At 46.1% G+C, this 15,706-nt stretch overlaps 1 protein-coding gene across 8 annotated transcripts in view; it reads right to left on the reverse strand.

The window, feature by feature from the left end:
- PNPLA8 (patatin like domain 8, phospholipase A2) overlaps nucleotides 1-15,706 on the reverse strand; it is a 440,884-nt gene that overhangs the window by 189,662 nt on the left and 235,516 nt on the right. For all 8 annotated transcript variants that reach the window (XM_085653104.1, XM_085653102.1, XM_085653107.1 and 5 more), the window contains one exon: nucleotides 4,711-4,768. In XM_085653104.1, coding sequence (XP_085509230.1) covers nucleotides 4,711-4,768 — 58 coding nt within the window. The remainder of the gene's footprint in view (nucleotides 1-4,710; nucleotides 4,769-15,706) is intronic.

Consider the following 15,706-nt stretch of genomic DNA (forward strand, 5'->3'; position numbering starts at 1 on the left):
GATGTAGAAGCAATTCAATTCAGCTACTCATGCCAGTCCTACAAGTTTCCTTGAAAGAATTAGTGAGTCCTATGAAAGGAGTTATCGGATTTAAGCTAGTTGAAGACCCTATGGTGAAAGTCTTGGGCATAAAGCCAGATGGATGGAAGAGAATGAGGAGGAGTGACTGGGCAGTAACCAACTATATGCTTCTAACAAGTAAGCAAGTAATAGCTCTAAACTGGAAAAAAGCAGCTCCTCCAAACTCAATACAACGGCCTGAAATTCTCTGATGGCGATGGAGGAAATAACGTTGGACTTACAACAAGGACTATTTACAAAAATAATCTGTACACTTTTCATGCCCAAAATACTCATAGACTTAAAACTGAACCGAGAACTTACAGTAACTAATCAGTTGGTTTGCTGCCGGACATTGAGGTTCTCACAATGAATCTCCATGCCTTGAAAATGAGCACAGTTGACTGTCAATAATGACGATCTTGTTCTTTCTTAAGTAGTGACTATTATCACTCTGTGACCACGGAGAAGGAACTAATGACTATATCTACAGGGGGGATAAAGATGATGTAACTGCTTGCATGACCCTGATAAAAAGTAGTAGTAGTATTTTATGTGTACAAAATATATATATATATATATATATATATCTTTACATTGTGAGGAAAACGATCAGAGAAAAAAAGTCTCATCAAAACCAAGTTCAACAGGTTACTTTTTTATCTCAGATTGAAGTACAACCTCTGAATCACTCTGCGTGCTAACTCAACAGCCTGCCGTTCCAAGACACTGAAAGTTTTTTATCTTTTGTTAGATGCGATAACTGGTCATTCCTGTCTCGTGCACCTCCCTACACTCCAACATACCCCAGGAGATAGGCATCTGTGATGACTGTCCCTTGTGACTGATGTTCTAGATTTTCCACAATGCATGATGTCATCATTTCCAAAAATGTCATCACCTTCCTCGAAGGGGAAGCAATGCCTGAAATGTCAAATCTGGTTCTTTTGCGGTATATGCTTTTGCCTAAATGGAGTGTGGACCAGTGGCGGGTAGTAGGAATGGGGGCGGCGGGGGGTTGAAAACATATTCTTTAAAATGCACCTACCTTTTCCATTTGTCACATCTCTCCTCGCTTCTCTGCTCTTCCTGACTCCGGTCCGGAAGAAGCTGCAGGAAGCACATGGGCACAAAGGCTCCCCTGAGCCAATCACAATGGTGCAATGCAGCTTTATGATTGGTCTGTGAGGCATGGATCGGTGCTCATATCGGGGCAGAAAGCCTGTGCATATTCCCTACCAGGCTGTCCAATACAGCCTGTTGGGAAATAAGCAAAGTGCGCACGACTGCTTGGCCGCCAAAAACAGCCAGCCAAGAAGTCATGCACACTTAGTCTGCATAGTCTACTCCTCCTCCCTGAGACACCAGCCCCACCCTAATTCTGCCCCACAGCAACAAAAAATAAAATAATAACGTTTAGTTATTATCATGTTATTTTCCCCTTCTTTCACTGTTCCAAGAGCGGTGGGATGACTCTCCTCCGCCTTAGCAGAGGAGCCACCACTGGTGTGTACCCTACAAAGTTTGCCGTTGTTAATGATATTTTTTTCACACTAAACAAAGCCCCATGCTGGGCAGTAAACAAACGCTCCGCTAAGCAGGAGTTTGACATTGTTCCATTGTTCTGTGTTTTACAACTAATTGACTAGGTAAGGGCCTATATGAATAGTTTGAAAACATAAATGGGCTGCCATCGAAGACAAAATAATTTGTAAAATTCCTTTCGTTGAATTTAGACCGAACAGGAGCACAATAGGAACTGATAAAGTTTGTCACTGATTACAAACCTTAGATACTGGAGATGTTTTGGATGCATTGGGGTCTGAAAATATGCATCCTTCAAATCCAGCACTGTAATAAAGTCTTACTCTTGTGATAATGGAATGACTTCTTAAAGTGTTGTAGTTTTGAAATGTGTTGTCTTGAGGAGGTATATGTTCAGATCAGCTGTTATGTACAGCCCTATCTAGAAATTAGGTAGTTTCGAAATATACCCTTGGGCCTCTTTTTGAAATTGTTACCTCCTTTACTGCCTCATCTTCCAATAGGGTAATAACCTCTTCCAAAAGCAATGGTAGACGGTCCCCGACGGTCTCTTTCTTTCTCGGGCGATAACGTATTTGTAGTCGGTGAAACTCAATGCAACATTCTTTCTCTTCTGTGGTTGTACCCACGGATCCAAAGTCTTTTTTAACATGTAATGTGTAAGTGGTAGAATGTGGACAGAGTCACTGTTTGGTGGTCAATGCCCCTCTCCACTGAGGACTTCTGATTCTAGATCAGGTGTTACCTCAAAAATCACTAAACTTCAGCTGGTGCTGGTTGATATGTCTGAATCAATAGTATGGTTGCCTTTACTCTGATGCTGGCCTAAGTGTTCGAGTCTGTAGTATGGACATTATTATTGTACTACTCCCATAGATTTAACAGTGCCTGAACATTTCCTAATCTTCTCCAACATTTCATTGCCTTTAGGTCCAAAGAGATATTTCCAAGTTAAAATGCATACTTACAAGTTAGTGGTGTACCTCAGGGCGAAACCCTGATATCATGAGCCAAGCTTGCCTGCAGAGTGGTATGCTTGCATTAATTTATCTAAAAGAAGGGTCTGCTGCATCTAGTGTACAGACTGTTGCTGCATTACAAATCTTGTTTATTGCTTTTTCTTCCTATCATTTGCTGAACTTTCATATGATGTGGCTCAGGAATATATTATAGGAGTTCCTTCATCTCCTCCCACTGATATCTATTACAGGGACAGAGCAAAGCTTAAGAGGGGACAATACACCGGTTCACTGCTATTAATTCTGATATTCTTTTTGATCTACTTACCTGGAAGCTGGCCCTTTTTTTCATGGATGCTGGTTTCTTCGTTGGGTACACCACCATAGAAAATAGGGTAACATGCCCTTTAAAGGTACTGGGTGTTGCGGGGCACATTTAACCTTTTGCTTCACCCAGCAGTAATTCTTCTAGTTTTGGCAGCTTTTTAAAAGTTCTTTTGTGTGCCTTTCACACTTTTGCAGCAGAGCAAGTTGCTGCTTTATTATTTCTGTGCGAGATAAAGTATCTATGATGAATTCATCATACTATTACTCCACTTACACAATAACCCCATGTTAAAAGGGAACTAGCCATATTACAGAGTAAAAGGATAAAGATGTATTTGTTAGTGGAGTTTTGAGAGAAGAAGGTGCTAACTGATCACCCTCAGTAGGATACAGCTGGTGGTTATGCTAGTCATGATTCTTGCTTTTGCAGTCTTTCTTACCCTGCTCTAACTCTTACAGTACATTATATGTATGAGCTAGTACTTTCTTTTGACAGAGGTATAGGAGTGCAAGGTCAGAAGTAGGCTTCTTGCTCATCTTAGGAACTGGAAAGGCCCCCATGTTCATGTGCCATTTATTATTGAGAAGTTAATTATCACTTTGTGTAGTTACAGTAACAAATGTTTGTATTTCAGGTGACTGGGTAATAATATTGCCTGTTTCTGGGTTGATGTGTATTTTGTGCTGCCTGACATCTACCCTTCCATTATCTGCGGAATGCGTTGTAATAACCTCCTTATGATTGCCCTAAACTTTCTCTCAATCCTCTACTTTACTTTACAGGGTATCCAAGGATGCAGCTGTGTTTTACATTGTTCAATACTGTGTTCCATATATGGACGAGTTGATGATGATATCACATATGGAATATTCAAGCATGTGCTAATGTACATGAGATTGGGAGAGAGTCAAATTTCAGAGGATCCCGGGAGATTGGGGAAACAAATCCCTCGGGCGGCTCCAGTTGATTACCTAAACCAAAGTGGCCATGCCCTATACAAAAGGGGAGAGATTTAAACATTAGTCAGTTCTTACTGGAGGGTAAGGAACCTGCATACCGCCATGGTCTCTAACCACACCAAGCCTCTCAGAGGATTGGAGTGGGCCAGTGTTAGGAGTAGCAATGTGGAAGACCCCTGGAGTCTATGTTTTAGCCCAGGTTATGCGGGGGGATTAGGGCTAACCCCTATGTTCTTGGGCAATGCACAGCAGATCTTGATGCAGAGTGAAATCCATCAAGACATGGCTGATTTCTGCATTGCTGTGCCCTTCTTTGCCCCAGCAAACCCCACAAAGAGCTGCTCAACAACCTCATATTCTTTGGTGCAATTAATGTAAAAACGAAGTGCTCTGGGTGCAAACGATTTTAAGGGATGAGGCGGAGCAGAGAACGGCGGACTATGGCAGTCTCCCAGATATAAAATGGTGTTACCCCTTTTGGCAGAAAGTAAGCTGAATATTCAAGCATGTCTTAATGTACGTGAGATGGGGGCGAGAGCAAGATCATGAAGTGGGGCCTGCCTGCACAAAGCATGCAGCAAAAAAGCTAATTACTATGTGTTTCTGTCCGTACATTGTATCGTGGGGCTGGCACCAAAGACTGATTCTTTATTGGGTCTCACTATAAATTTGAAGGAAAGCAATTAAGCATTTCAGGGACAAGGAGAAAGTTTAAAAATTTTTTGGGCTAGAGCATAAAGAGTAGGTGCCAGTTTCTTAGTGCGCTGTACATCTGGCTCTTCTACCTGCCTAAAAGGTAATGTCAAGCTTAAAGATGTTGTTAGTCGATACATGAATGGCAAAGTCAATCTGTATTTACCTTTGGGCACTTAGGATTTCTTGCAGTCTCTATCAAGATATCAGAACCCATTCTTTCCCTAGACAAAATGAGAAAAATCCAAATACATTAAAAGATTGGCAAAAAACCTACATTTCACAATTTTACGTATACTATATACTCCAATTTCTTCCTATCTAGACATTAAAGAGTAAATTTATAAATGTCTTCAAATATGTTCTTCTTAGTTCCTTAGAATAAATGCTAAAGCAGCACACTTAAAATTCTCCCTCTACTGGCTGCTTACAAAGAGGGTTGATTAACATGCTTTAAAGTAATTGGTTGAGATGAACAAGCTACTTACCTTCGGTACTCCTGCATGTGGGAAGGTGGCATTGGGCAGCTCAGCGCCATTTCACTCCAGAAGTGACAAAAGGAGCTACATATAAACCCCAAACATGGGCAGAAGGCAGTTGCTTTCTTAGACTTTACCTGCCCTCAGGCGCAGAGCTCATCGGCAAACAAGCATGATCAGTGTGCATATTTCTAGACTGAGACCATTTTTGATGGAAGAGAGTCAAGTTCACAGAATGGGGAGGTGGGAGTGTTGGTCAGGAATCTGTGGTCAGCTAGAGTATCCACTAGAAAGAGAATTACAAAAGGTAAGTAACTTGTTCTTCGGATGGATATTTCTAACTTCTGATTTATCATCTTGTGAATAGATAGGTAGCAGTACCTCCCCCAAGTTATGGGTTTGTGAATTGGCTCATACCAAAAAGCCCTTCAGGACAGAGTGGGCAAAATGCCCATCACAATGGACTTCATTGTTGAGGCAGTAGGGCTTTGTGAACATGTGTTAGCCTTACAGCCGCCAGACAAATATCCAGGATAGCTACTCCACATGCTAAAGCACCTATAACAGATTTGGCTCTGGTGGACCAATTCTTCAGGCCTTCCGAAATCTGCTTCTTGGGCAATGCATGTGTAAATGAAAAGTGGTGTAATGCAGGAACGGATTCTCGTATCATTAGTTATCCATTGATTACATAAATTAATCACTAGGGCTGTATACACAATTTCTGAAAATGTATTTTAACCTTTTAGTTGAGACTATAACCGTTCACTCCCGGAGTCGGTACCTGGGTTATACAATGCTGTAAACCACATTAAACATACACAAATAAATCAAATAAGAAAACATGTATAAGGCACAATCAACGCACCAAATGGCACATACATAAAACATATATCAAATACCCAACAATAAATGTGGCAACTAGGAAGTTATTTTCTTCAGTCTTCCAGGTATTGTAAACAGATATGGCTGTATTCTTTGCTTTCTACACAATTCATAACGAAGATAGTCTGTGGACTGTACACATGTGAGGGGCAATTTTGCCCTCTATATTCTTGGTGTGCATCAAAATGTTTTTAAAATTGGAAATTATAAAGACTCTTCCATTGGAAGTGTTGACACAATTTGGCTTAGAAACTGCAGTCCTCTTCAGGACAGAAGAAAGACGAAGTACCTATAAGGATGAGATAAATACATATATACAGTCAGCCTTGTCCATCAAAAAATGGCGACGGTGCACCGGTGGGAAACAGCGTTTACAACGCTGTCATTACATGGCGCTACTATTACAACACGGTCGTTACAACGACTGCGTTGTTAGTACGCGATGCATTTACATCGTAAGTCATTACAATGACGTGCACTAGGGGGCGCTGAGGTATTGGAAATGAATTCCAACACCTTCCCTACAGTTGCGCAAACGGGAGTAGGAATAGTAATTAATACTATTCCTAAATCCAGCACACCCCCTAGTGCAAGTAGCTTGTAATAACTTGCGATGTAAATGCATTGCGTACTAACAACGCGGTCGTTGAAACAAAGGTGTTGTAAAAGCACGCGAAGATGTAAAGAGCCATATTCTGCACCCGCAAGTGCCGCCCAGGTGAGTATAATTTAAAAAACTTGCCCACCAAAGGCAACTATGGTGAAGCAAGGCACACGTTTGTTAATCTCCGCAAGTCTTTTGCAACTTTAGGGCTAGTGGTTCATGCTGCCCCAAGCTAAGGAGAACATGTGTATCTATCAAGAGGTAATGGGTGCTAATTAAGTGCATGCATAGATGCTTAATAATCATTCATCGAGTTGGTGGAGATGCGTGTCTGAGAGCACTGCCAGAGGCTAGTGAAAAGTGGGTCATGCGACGGAAGGCTTGGTTGTGGGGCTGGCGTGGGACTTACTGTTAGTCCCAACTGTGGGTGGGGTATCATGGTCCTCTGGGGGTATCTATATCCTGGAGTCGGGTCAGAGTTGATGACGATATCACATATGGAATATTCAAGAGTGTGCTAATGTACATGAGATTGGGAGACAGTCAAATTTCATAGGATCCGGGGAGATTAGGGAACCAAGTCCCTCAGGCAGCTCAAGTGGATTACCTAAACCGAAGTGGCCATGCCACATACAAAAGGGGAGAAATGTAAACATGAGTCAGTTCTTAAGGGAGGGTAAGGAACCTGCGCACCGCCATGGTCCCTAACCAAACCAAGGTCTCTCAGAGGATAGGAGTAGGTCAGTGTTAGGAGTAGCAAGGTGGAAGACCCCTGAAGTCTATGTTTTAGGCCAGGTTATGCGGGAGGATTATGGCTAACCCCTATACTTTTTGTTCTTGGGCAATGCACAGCAGATCTTGATGCAGAATGAAATCCATCAAGAGATGGCTGATTTCTGCATCGCCTTGCCCTTCTTTGCCCCAGCAAACCCCACAAAGAGCTGCTCAACAACCTCATTTTCTTTGGTGCAATTAATGTAAAAACAGAGTTTTCTGGGTGCAAACGATTTTGAGGGATGAGGCGGAGCAAAGAATGGCGGAATATGGCAGTCTGTGAGATATAAAATAGTGTTACCCCTTTTGGCAGAAAGTAAGTTCAGGTACTCAGCAGCAGCTTATCTTGGAAGTACGTAGTATAGGGAGGTTGGACAGAAAAAGCCAGGAAGACTGTTTTGAAGGTCAGGAGACATAACCAACATCTGTGCATTGGCTCAAGGGGACTACACATTAAAAAAGTAAGAACCACATTTAAATCCCACTGTGATATCACAAAGGACTTTGGTGGAAATAAATGTTGCAAACCTTTTAGAAATGTCTTCACAATGGGTGATTTACAAAACAAAGGCTGATCCAGCAATAATAAAAAAGCCAAGAGGCTGACAGATAGACTTTATCAGTGCCCAAAAGCAAGGCATTAATAGGACTGGGACAAAACAAACAACAAAACATCAGACACTTTGTCCTGCAGCGGGTCAATCTGGCAAGTGGCGCACTGAACAATAAATCTGTACCAACGACTGGTGTACACCCATTTTGTAGAGGGACGCCGCGCTGCCAAGATGACATCAACAACCTCAAGAGGAAGGGCAATTGAGGTCAACTGCCATTGCTCAATCCAAAGAATGGTGAAGCAAATTACGCAGGTTTGGGTGCAACACCCTGCCCTGCTGCTGCAACAGAAGATCCTCCCATAGCGGCAGTATGATGGGAGGATAGGTGCTCATGCGAGGAGTTCCGGGTGGCACACTACGGTACATTAGAATGATATGGGTGCAGTCAGTCCTGATCTTCTTCAGAACACAGGGTAGGGGAGGCAGGAGGGCATACAGGAGTCCTAAGCTCCTCTCCAGGTGGAATGCATCTACAAGAGAACGCCTCCTTGGGAACACCAACGGGTAAAGGTGCTGAAATTGCGCATTCTTGGCGGTGGCGTAAAAACTGAGTCAGGGTTTCCCCATTGATAAAAGATGCCCAGTATGACTTCCCAGAGTATGTACCATTCACGGTCTCTAGAAAATCGGCGAATCAGTTTGGCCGCCCTGGCATTTAGAAATCCTGCCAGGTGGTTCACTACCAGAGAAATTCTCTGGCAGCCAAGCCACTTCCAGAGGTGTGGAGCCTCCCGGCACAGGATTCAATACCCCACCCCTTCCTGTTTGTTGCAGTAACACATGGCGGTGTTGTTGTCAGTGAGCACCAGCACCAACCATCCTCTGATAGTGGGCAGGAACTCCTTCCACCCGAATCGAATTGCCCTCCACTCCATCAAACTAATGTGGAGTCGAACTTCAGATGGAAATCAGAGGCCTCTCACCTTCACCTTTCACAGATGGCCTCACCAATTCAGAAGTGATGTCTTTATCACCACTGTCAAATGTGGAGGCGGGAGGAAAGGGTAAGGGTCTGCCATTGACCTAATCGTGGTCCACCAGCCACCACTATCTATGTTTTGAAGTCTCCTCTGAAATCTGGATACAATCTGACATTTTCCTCTAGTGCTGAGTCAAGTGGGAACTCAGATACCATTGCGGAGTCTGCATGTGTCATCTCTACCAGGATTCAGAAGGCCAGCAATACCAGCATCCTCAGAGTCAACCACACAAGATACAGAACAGAGGCAGAAACATCAGGATCAAAGCCCGAATGCACTGGTCTCTCCACTCTGGAAGAAAGGCACAAAACTGTACCGTGCCCAGAATAGCTCAGATGAACTGGAAAGTATGCGGAGTCAGGTGTGACTTTGGCACATTGATAGTGAACCTCAATGATGTTACATGGTTCCCTGTCATCTGGAGGTGTTTGACGACTGCCTAGTGTGAGCCTGCCTTTAACAGACAGTCGTCGAGGTAGGGGAAGACTGCCACCCCGACTTCAGAAGGTGTGCTGTGACCACGGGCATTACCTTCACGAACACCTGAGGGGTACTCGTGAGGCCAAAAGGGAGAACTGCAAATTGAAAATACTCCCGGTCCACTGGAAATCAGAGGTAAAGCCGGTGGGCCTGCAGGACTAAAACATGGAAATAACTGTCCTGCAAGTTCAACGCTACCATCCAGTCACCAGGATCTACGGCAGGCAGGACCTGGGCCAGTGTGAGCATCTTAAATTTGTCCTTTCGCAGAAAGGCGTTGAGAGGGTGAAGATGTAAAATAGGACAAAGGTCTCTGTTGTTTTTTAGCACAAGGAAGTTGCGAGAGTAACACCCATTTTCTACTTGAGAGGCCGGAAACCTCTTGATGGCCTCTTTGAGCAAAAAGGCTGTTCTACCTGCTGCAAGACTGACGTGTGGTCCTCCATCAGCCATCTTGATGAAGGTACAAGGCATGGCAGGTTTGAATGAAATGGGAGGGCATTGCACTGATTGACAATCTGAAGGACCCACATATCTCACGTGATCACTTGCCACCCTTGGAGGAAATGCTGAGTCCTGCACCCACCAAGGTGGCTATGTTCTGTGAAGAACACACCAAAGAAGTTTTGCGGCTGTGGGAGCTCAAGGGCCCGGGGACTGGGCTGCCCATTGTCACTGATTCTCTTGTAAGTCCCAGCCTCAGTCATCACATAACTGGGAGACCTACTGGGCTAGAGACATGTTCTGACGTTGATGATATTTGAAACCCCTGAACCCTTGAAGGAGGTGAAATTGTATATGGAACTGTGAGGAGGAGGAAGACTGGCACAAGTAATAAGCTGTAGCCCTGCTTATTTAAAACGTTCCAGAGCGGAGTCAACTTTTTCGCCAGAAAGTCGAGAGCCATCAAATGGTATGTCCATTAGGAATGCCTGGACATCGGCGGAGAAGCTAGTAGAATTCATCCAGGTGTGGTGCAGAAATGCTACACTTAGCAAACAGTTTGGATCAAGCCAGAGCAGATTACACATTTTCCTTCATCATGGCCATTGTGGATAACTTGAGTCGGGGAAGCACGGAGGCACTCCGGAACTGCTGGTAAAAACTTGGGCCACCATGTCCATAGTGTATAGGAGTAGCAGCCTACAAGACAGCTGGCATTTACACACCACAGAGCAAGGGTCATAGGTGAGAACCTGCCCTTAAAATAGGTTTGACTCACAAATAAGTGGGTGGTGGGGAAGACGTTAGGCATTAACATACCACTGGATGCCTGCACCACCAAGATCTGTGTGTGGGGTGTTGTACAAGGAAGTCAGAGCCGCCAGGTGCTAGTCGTTGGCACCAAGTGCTTGCCTATAGACTGGGGGGCCCAAAAATAGTTTCACCCAAGTGCCAAGAGGTTATTCTTGAAGACTTTGTTAAATGGCAATAACGGTTATGTAGGTGCTTAACTGGGCTGTAATACAGTTGTAAGAAAACTAGTCTTTACCTAAATAGTAGGTAGTTGTACGTCCTGTCCTATGCTTCTCTCCGCATAACAACAGTGAAGGCCGTATTTTCTTCAGTGGCAGGGCTTGTAGGAGAAACAAGGCCAGTAGCTGGAGAAGTATCCATGCCACTAGCATCTTGTACTTCCTCAAAACAAACAGTCTCACCATATTGGGGACAAAAATCATCCTCTTCATAGACATTGTCTAAATCCGTGCCAAAAAGGTAGAAAGCCTTAGCTCTAGTGCATGGTAAGGGCAAGGTATCAGGATTTCGTAGGTTACCGGCTGGCTGCTCTCCTGTGGTTTCTGTTCAGAGTCATAGTTAAAAATGGGTTGTGAATCCTCTTATGTCATTGTTGGCACTGGCGTCGATGTGAAGGGAGCTGGCACAGTAAGTGGTGCCAGATTTGAAGTCTGCACCGGAGACGGTGTTGAACCCAAAGTGGGTTTGAGGTGCACAGACAGCGTCAAGAGTTGAACCGGTGGTGGAAGTCTGACTAGAGAGCCTGGCAGAACCCTGAGGCCTCAAGGCTCACTAGTGGGAACTAGTAAAGTGCCAAAAATGAGCAACATGGCCTCATTAGAAGCCTCTACTTGCTGTGTTGTCACTGATGAACCCAGAAATTTGGAGTGTAACGGGACCAGTCGGCATCAGCCCAGACACAGATCAGGAGCGAGACTGATTGGCATGTTTATGCCCTTTAGATTTTGAAAGTGGCGGGAAAGGGATCGATTTCTTGGAACAGGACTTTCCTATTGACCCCGATCGTACGGGGTACAGAGTCTCAGATTTTCGGCAACATAACGACTCGCCTTACTGTCTTGTATGGCTTGCAGGTTCATCTGGGTGCATCGGTCACAGGACCCAGAGTCGTGTTCCAACTGAGGCACCATGGATATACCACATGAGGGTCTGTCATATACATCTGTTTGCGACGGACAAGTTACTTACCTTCGGTAATGCCTTATCTGGTAGAGACATGATCCTGCCGCAGATTCTTTACCTTTGAACTTCCAGGCGTCAGGCTGGATCCGGAATATTTTTCTTAGCAGTAACCCTGCGTGCCGGTAAGTGGCGTCGGTCGACTCCACTTGACATTGTTGGCGTCGTGTTCATCGTCTGCGCCGTGTTCATCATTGATGTGACGTCCGCATTGTCAATATAAGCGCCACTCCGGCGCGCTGACGTCAGCACTTTTCATGACTTTCCACACCAGAAGCGCGAAGCCATAAAGTGACTGACCATGCTGAATTAAAAAAGGAACCGCTAGGGCCCTGAAGGGGAACATCCCTGACACTTAAAACCAATTCTGCACTGCGGAGAGGATGGGTGAGTCGGTAAGGAATCTGCAGCTAGATCATGTCTTTACCAGATAAGACGTTATTGAAAATGAGTAACTTGTCTATCTGATAGAGACATGTAGCCGGAGATTCCTTACCTTTGAACAGATACCCAAGCAATACCATCAGTCGGAGGAGGGACTGCAGAATGGCTTAGACCAGAAAATTCTGCAAAACAGAGCAACCAAACAAGCCTTCTCTGCGAACCTGAGAATCCAGGCAGTAGTGTCTGCTGAACGTGTGCAGAGATGCCCACGTGGCAGTTTGGCAGATATCAGAGACGGGAACACTACGCAGGAGAGCCATGGTGGCCACTTTTGCCCAGTGGAATGGGCCCTAAGCCCTTCAAGGGGATCCTTCTTCGCTGAGGCGTAACAGATTTTTATACAGAATATAACCCATTGGGATATAGTCCTCTTTTGGACCGCATGACCTTTCTTTGCACCCACGTATCCTATAATGAGTTGGTCAATCACCCGGAACTCTAGTTCGATCGAAGTAGAACGTTAATGCTCTTTTTGAGTCCAGGCGATGGAGACGCTTCTCTTCCCTGGAAGGATGCAAGGGTGCATAGAAGGTAGGCAGGGTAACAGACTGTCCCAGATGAAAGGGTGTTACCACCTTAGGCAGAAAAGATGCCCTAATCCCGAGTACTATCTTGCCTGGAAAGACCGTCAGGTAAGGAGGCTGTGAAGACAGTGCCTGCAGTTCACTAACCCTTGTGGCAGAGGTTATTGCCACAAAAAAAGCTGTCTTGATGGTGAGCAACTGTAGAGGGAAAGGTGAGAACCAAAATTAAGGTCCCACTGTGGCATGATAAAAGGTGAAGGTGGACATAAATGGGTTAATCCCTTCAAGAATCTCTGTACCAGAGGAGATTTGAATAGAGATGGCTGATCAGGTAGCCGAAGAAAAGAAGAAAGGGCCAAAAAGTAGCCCTTCAAAGTGCCTAGGGCAGAGCCCTGCTGGGCCAAAGAAATTATAAACAGAAGGACTTCAGATAAGGGAGCAGATAAGGGGTCAATAGACCGGTCTGTACAATATTTACAAAATGTGTTCCATCAGCAGGAGTATACCAATTTTGTGGAAACACGCCTGGCTGCCAAGATAACGTCACAGAGTTTAGGAGGAGGCCAAAAGCTTCAGTCAACTGCTGCCGCTCAATCTCCACGCAAGGAGGCGGAAAGTGAGCAGATTCGGGTGGAGAACCCTCCCCTGCTGCTGCGTCAGAAGATCCTCCAGAAGGGCCAGCCTGACCGGAGGATCGAAGCTCGGGATACCAAACTCTCCGTGCCCAGTCCGGAGCCACAAGAGTAACTTTTGCCCTGTTGCGCCTGATCTTCATGAGCACTCTGGGCAGTAGTGATATGGGCAGAAAAGCGTATAGGAGGCCTGAGCTCCACTCGTGGCGAAAAGCGTTGCCGGGCGAGAACGACCTTGGAAACTCCAATGCTCAAAACTGCTGATATTGAGCGTTCTCTTCTGAGGCAAACAGATATAACTAAGGTTCTCCCCACCCCTGAAAGATACCTTATGCCACCACCGGATGGAGACGGTATTCGTGATCCGCAAGACACCTTTGGCTGAGCTCATCTGCCCTGGCGTTCAGAGAACCGGCCAGGTGTTGAACCACCAGGGAAATGCCCTTTTGATCCAGCCAAGTCCAGAGAGTCCCATTGACAAAGAGTCCACGACCCCACCCCACCATCTTTATTGCAGTACCACATGGCCGGTAGTGTTGTCCGTGAACACCTGTACAAGCCTTCTCTTTATTGATGGCAAAAAGGCTTTCAGATCACCCAAAGCTCTAACAGATTGATATGGAGCTTGGCTTCCTCCGGAGACCAGAGTCCTCTGATCTTCACCTCCCCCAGATGGCCGCCCCATCCCTGAAGGGACACATCCATCACTACTGTGAGTTCTGGGTGGGGAAGGGAGAGGGGTCTGCCCTTGAACCAATCGTAGTCTGTTAGCCACCACTGCAGGTCTCTCACAGTGCCTTCTGAAATCTGAACCTGGTTGGTGAGATTTACTCAGTGCAGCACCCATTGGAACTTCAGGTCCCACTGCAGAGCCCGCATGTGCCATCGTGCATGTATCACTAGCAGGATGCATTAGGCCATGAGGCCCAACAGCTTCCTAGTCATTACCACTGAAATCCAGGATAGAGGCTGAAACATCAATATCATAGCCTGAATATCCTAGACTCGCCGCTCAGAAGGATAGGCCCAAAACTGCACCATGTCCAGAACCACCCCAATGAAAGGTAGCGTCTGAGAGGGAGTCAGGGGTGACTTTGTCACGTTGATAGTGAACCCTAGCGAATGCAGGAGCTTCGCCGTAGTCTGGAGGTGGGAGACAACTGTTTGGGGCGAGCCCGCCATCAACAACCAGTCATCGAGATAGGGGAAGACTGGAAGCCCTGATCTCCGCCGATGGGCTGCGACCACCGCCATCACCTTTGTGAATACCCGAGGGGTGCTGGTGAGGCCAAAAGGGAGCACTGCAGATTGAAAGTGCTCATGGTCAACTGCAAACCGCAGGTAGTGCCGGTGGGCAGGCAGGACAGGGATATGGAAATAGGCATCCTGCAAGTCCAACGCTACCATCTAGTCTCCTGGGTCCAAGGCAGACAGGACCTGAGCTAGGTGAGCATCTTGAACTTATCCTTTTTGAGGAAGTAGTTGAGGGCTCTGAGGTCTAGGATAGGACGGAGGCCTCCGTCCTTCTTTGGGACTAGAAAGTAGCCGGAATAACAACCACAGCCTACTTCTGGCCCGGGAACCCTCTCTATAGCTCCTTTGGCCAAGAGAGTTGTAACTTCCTCGCAGAGTAGGGCAAGGTGATCCTCCTTAAGCCGATTGTATACCGGAGGCCTGGATGAAGGCATAATCTCAAAGGGGAGGGAGTAGCAACTTCTGACTCGTTGCAACACCCACCTGTCTGATGTACTGTCTCGCCAGTGGTGGAGATGATGGTGTACTCTACCACCAACTAGCTGAGAGTGATCCTGGGGGACCGGATTAGGGAGGTTTTGCAGTGGAGGAGGGGATTGTGGCTTGCCTTGCCTTCTGGTTCCCCAACCCACGGGCCGGGTGAACCGCATCCACAGCCCAGCAGAGATTGCTGAACTTGAGGGGTCCTCTGGCTGGATTCGTTTTGGCGCTGCTGATAGCCCCTTCCGTAGCCACGAAAGGAGCGAAAAGCAGATGAAGCCCTGATGTTGGTGGTGGTGGTGCGGCCCAAAGACTTGGCCGTGGCCCGCTCAAGGTCAGCGTCAGCCTGGTCTCCGAAGAGACAGGAGCCATCAAAGGGCATGTCCATGAGGTTAGCTTACACATCCCCTGAAAACCAGATGTTCTCAACCAGGTGTGGCGACGAACGCCCACCATCGTGGCAATCGCTCTGCCCAGCGAGTCCGTCGTGCCCAAGCCACATCTGATGGCGAACTTAGCTGTGTCTCCCGTCTGAGATAGCCTAGGGGAGTAGAGCCCAGTCCTCCTCTGAGA

Source organism: Triturus cristatus, chromosome 4_1, assembly GCF_964204655.1.
Source record: "Triturus cristatus chromosome 4_1, aTriCri1.1, whole genome shotgun sequence".
Classification (NCBI taxonomy): Eukaryota; Metazoa; Chordata; class Amphibia; order Caudata; family Salamandridae; genus Triturus; species Triturus cristatus.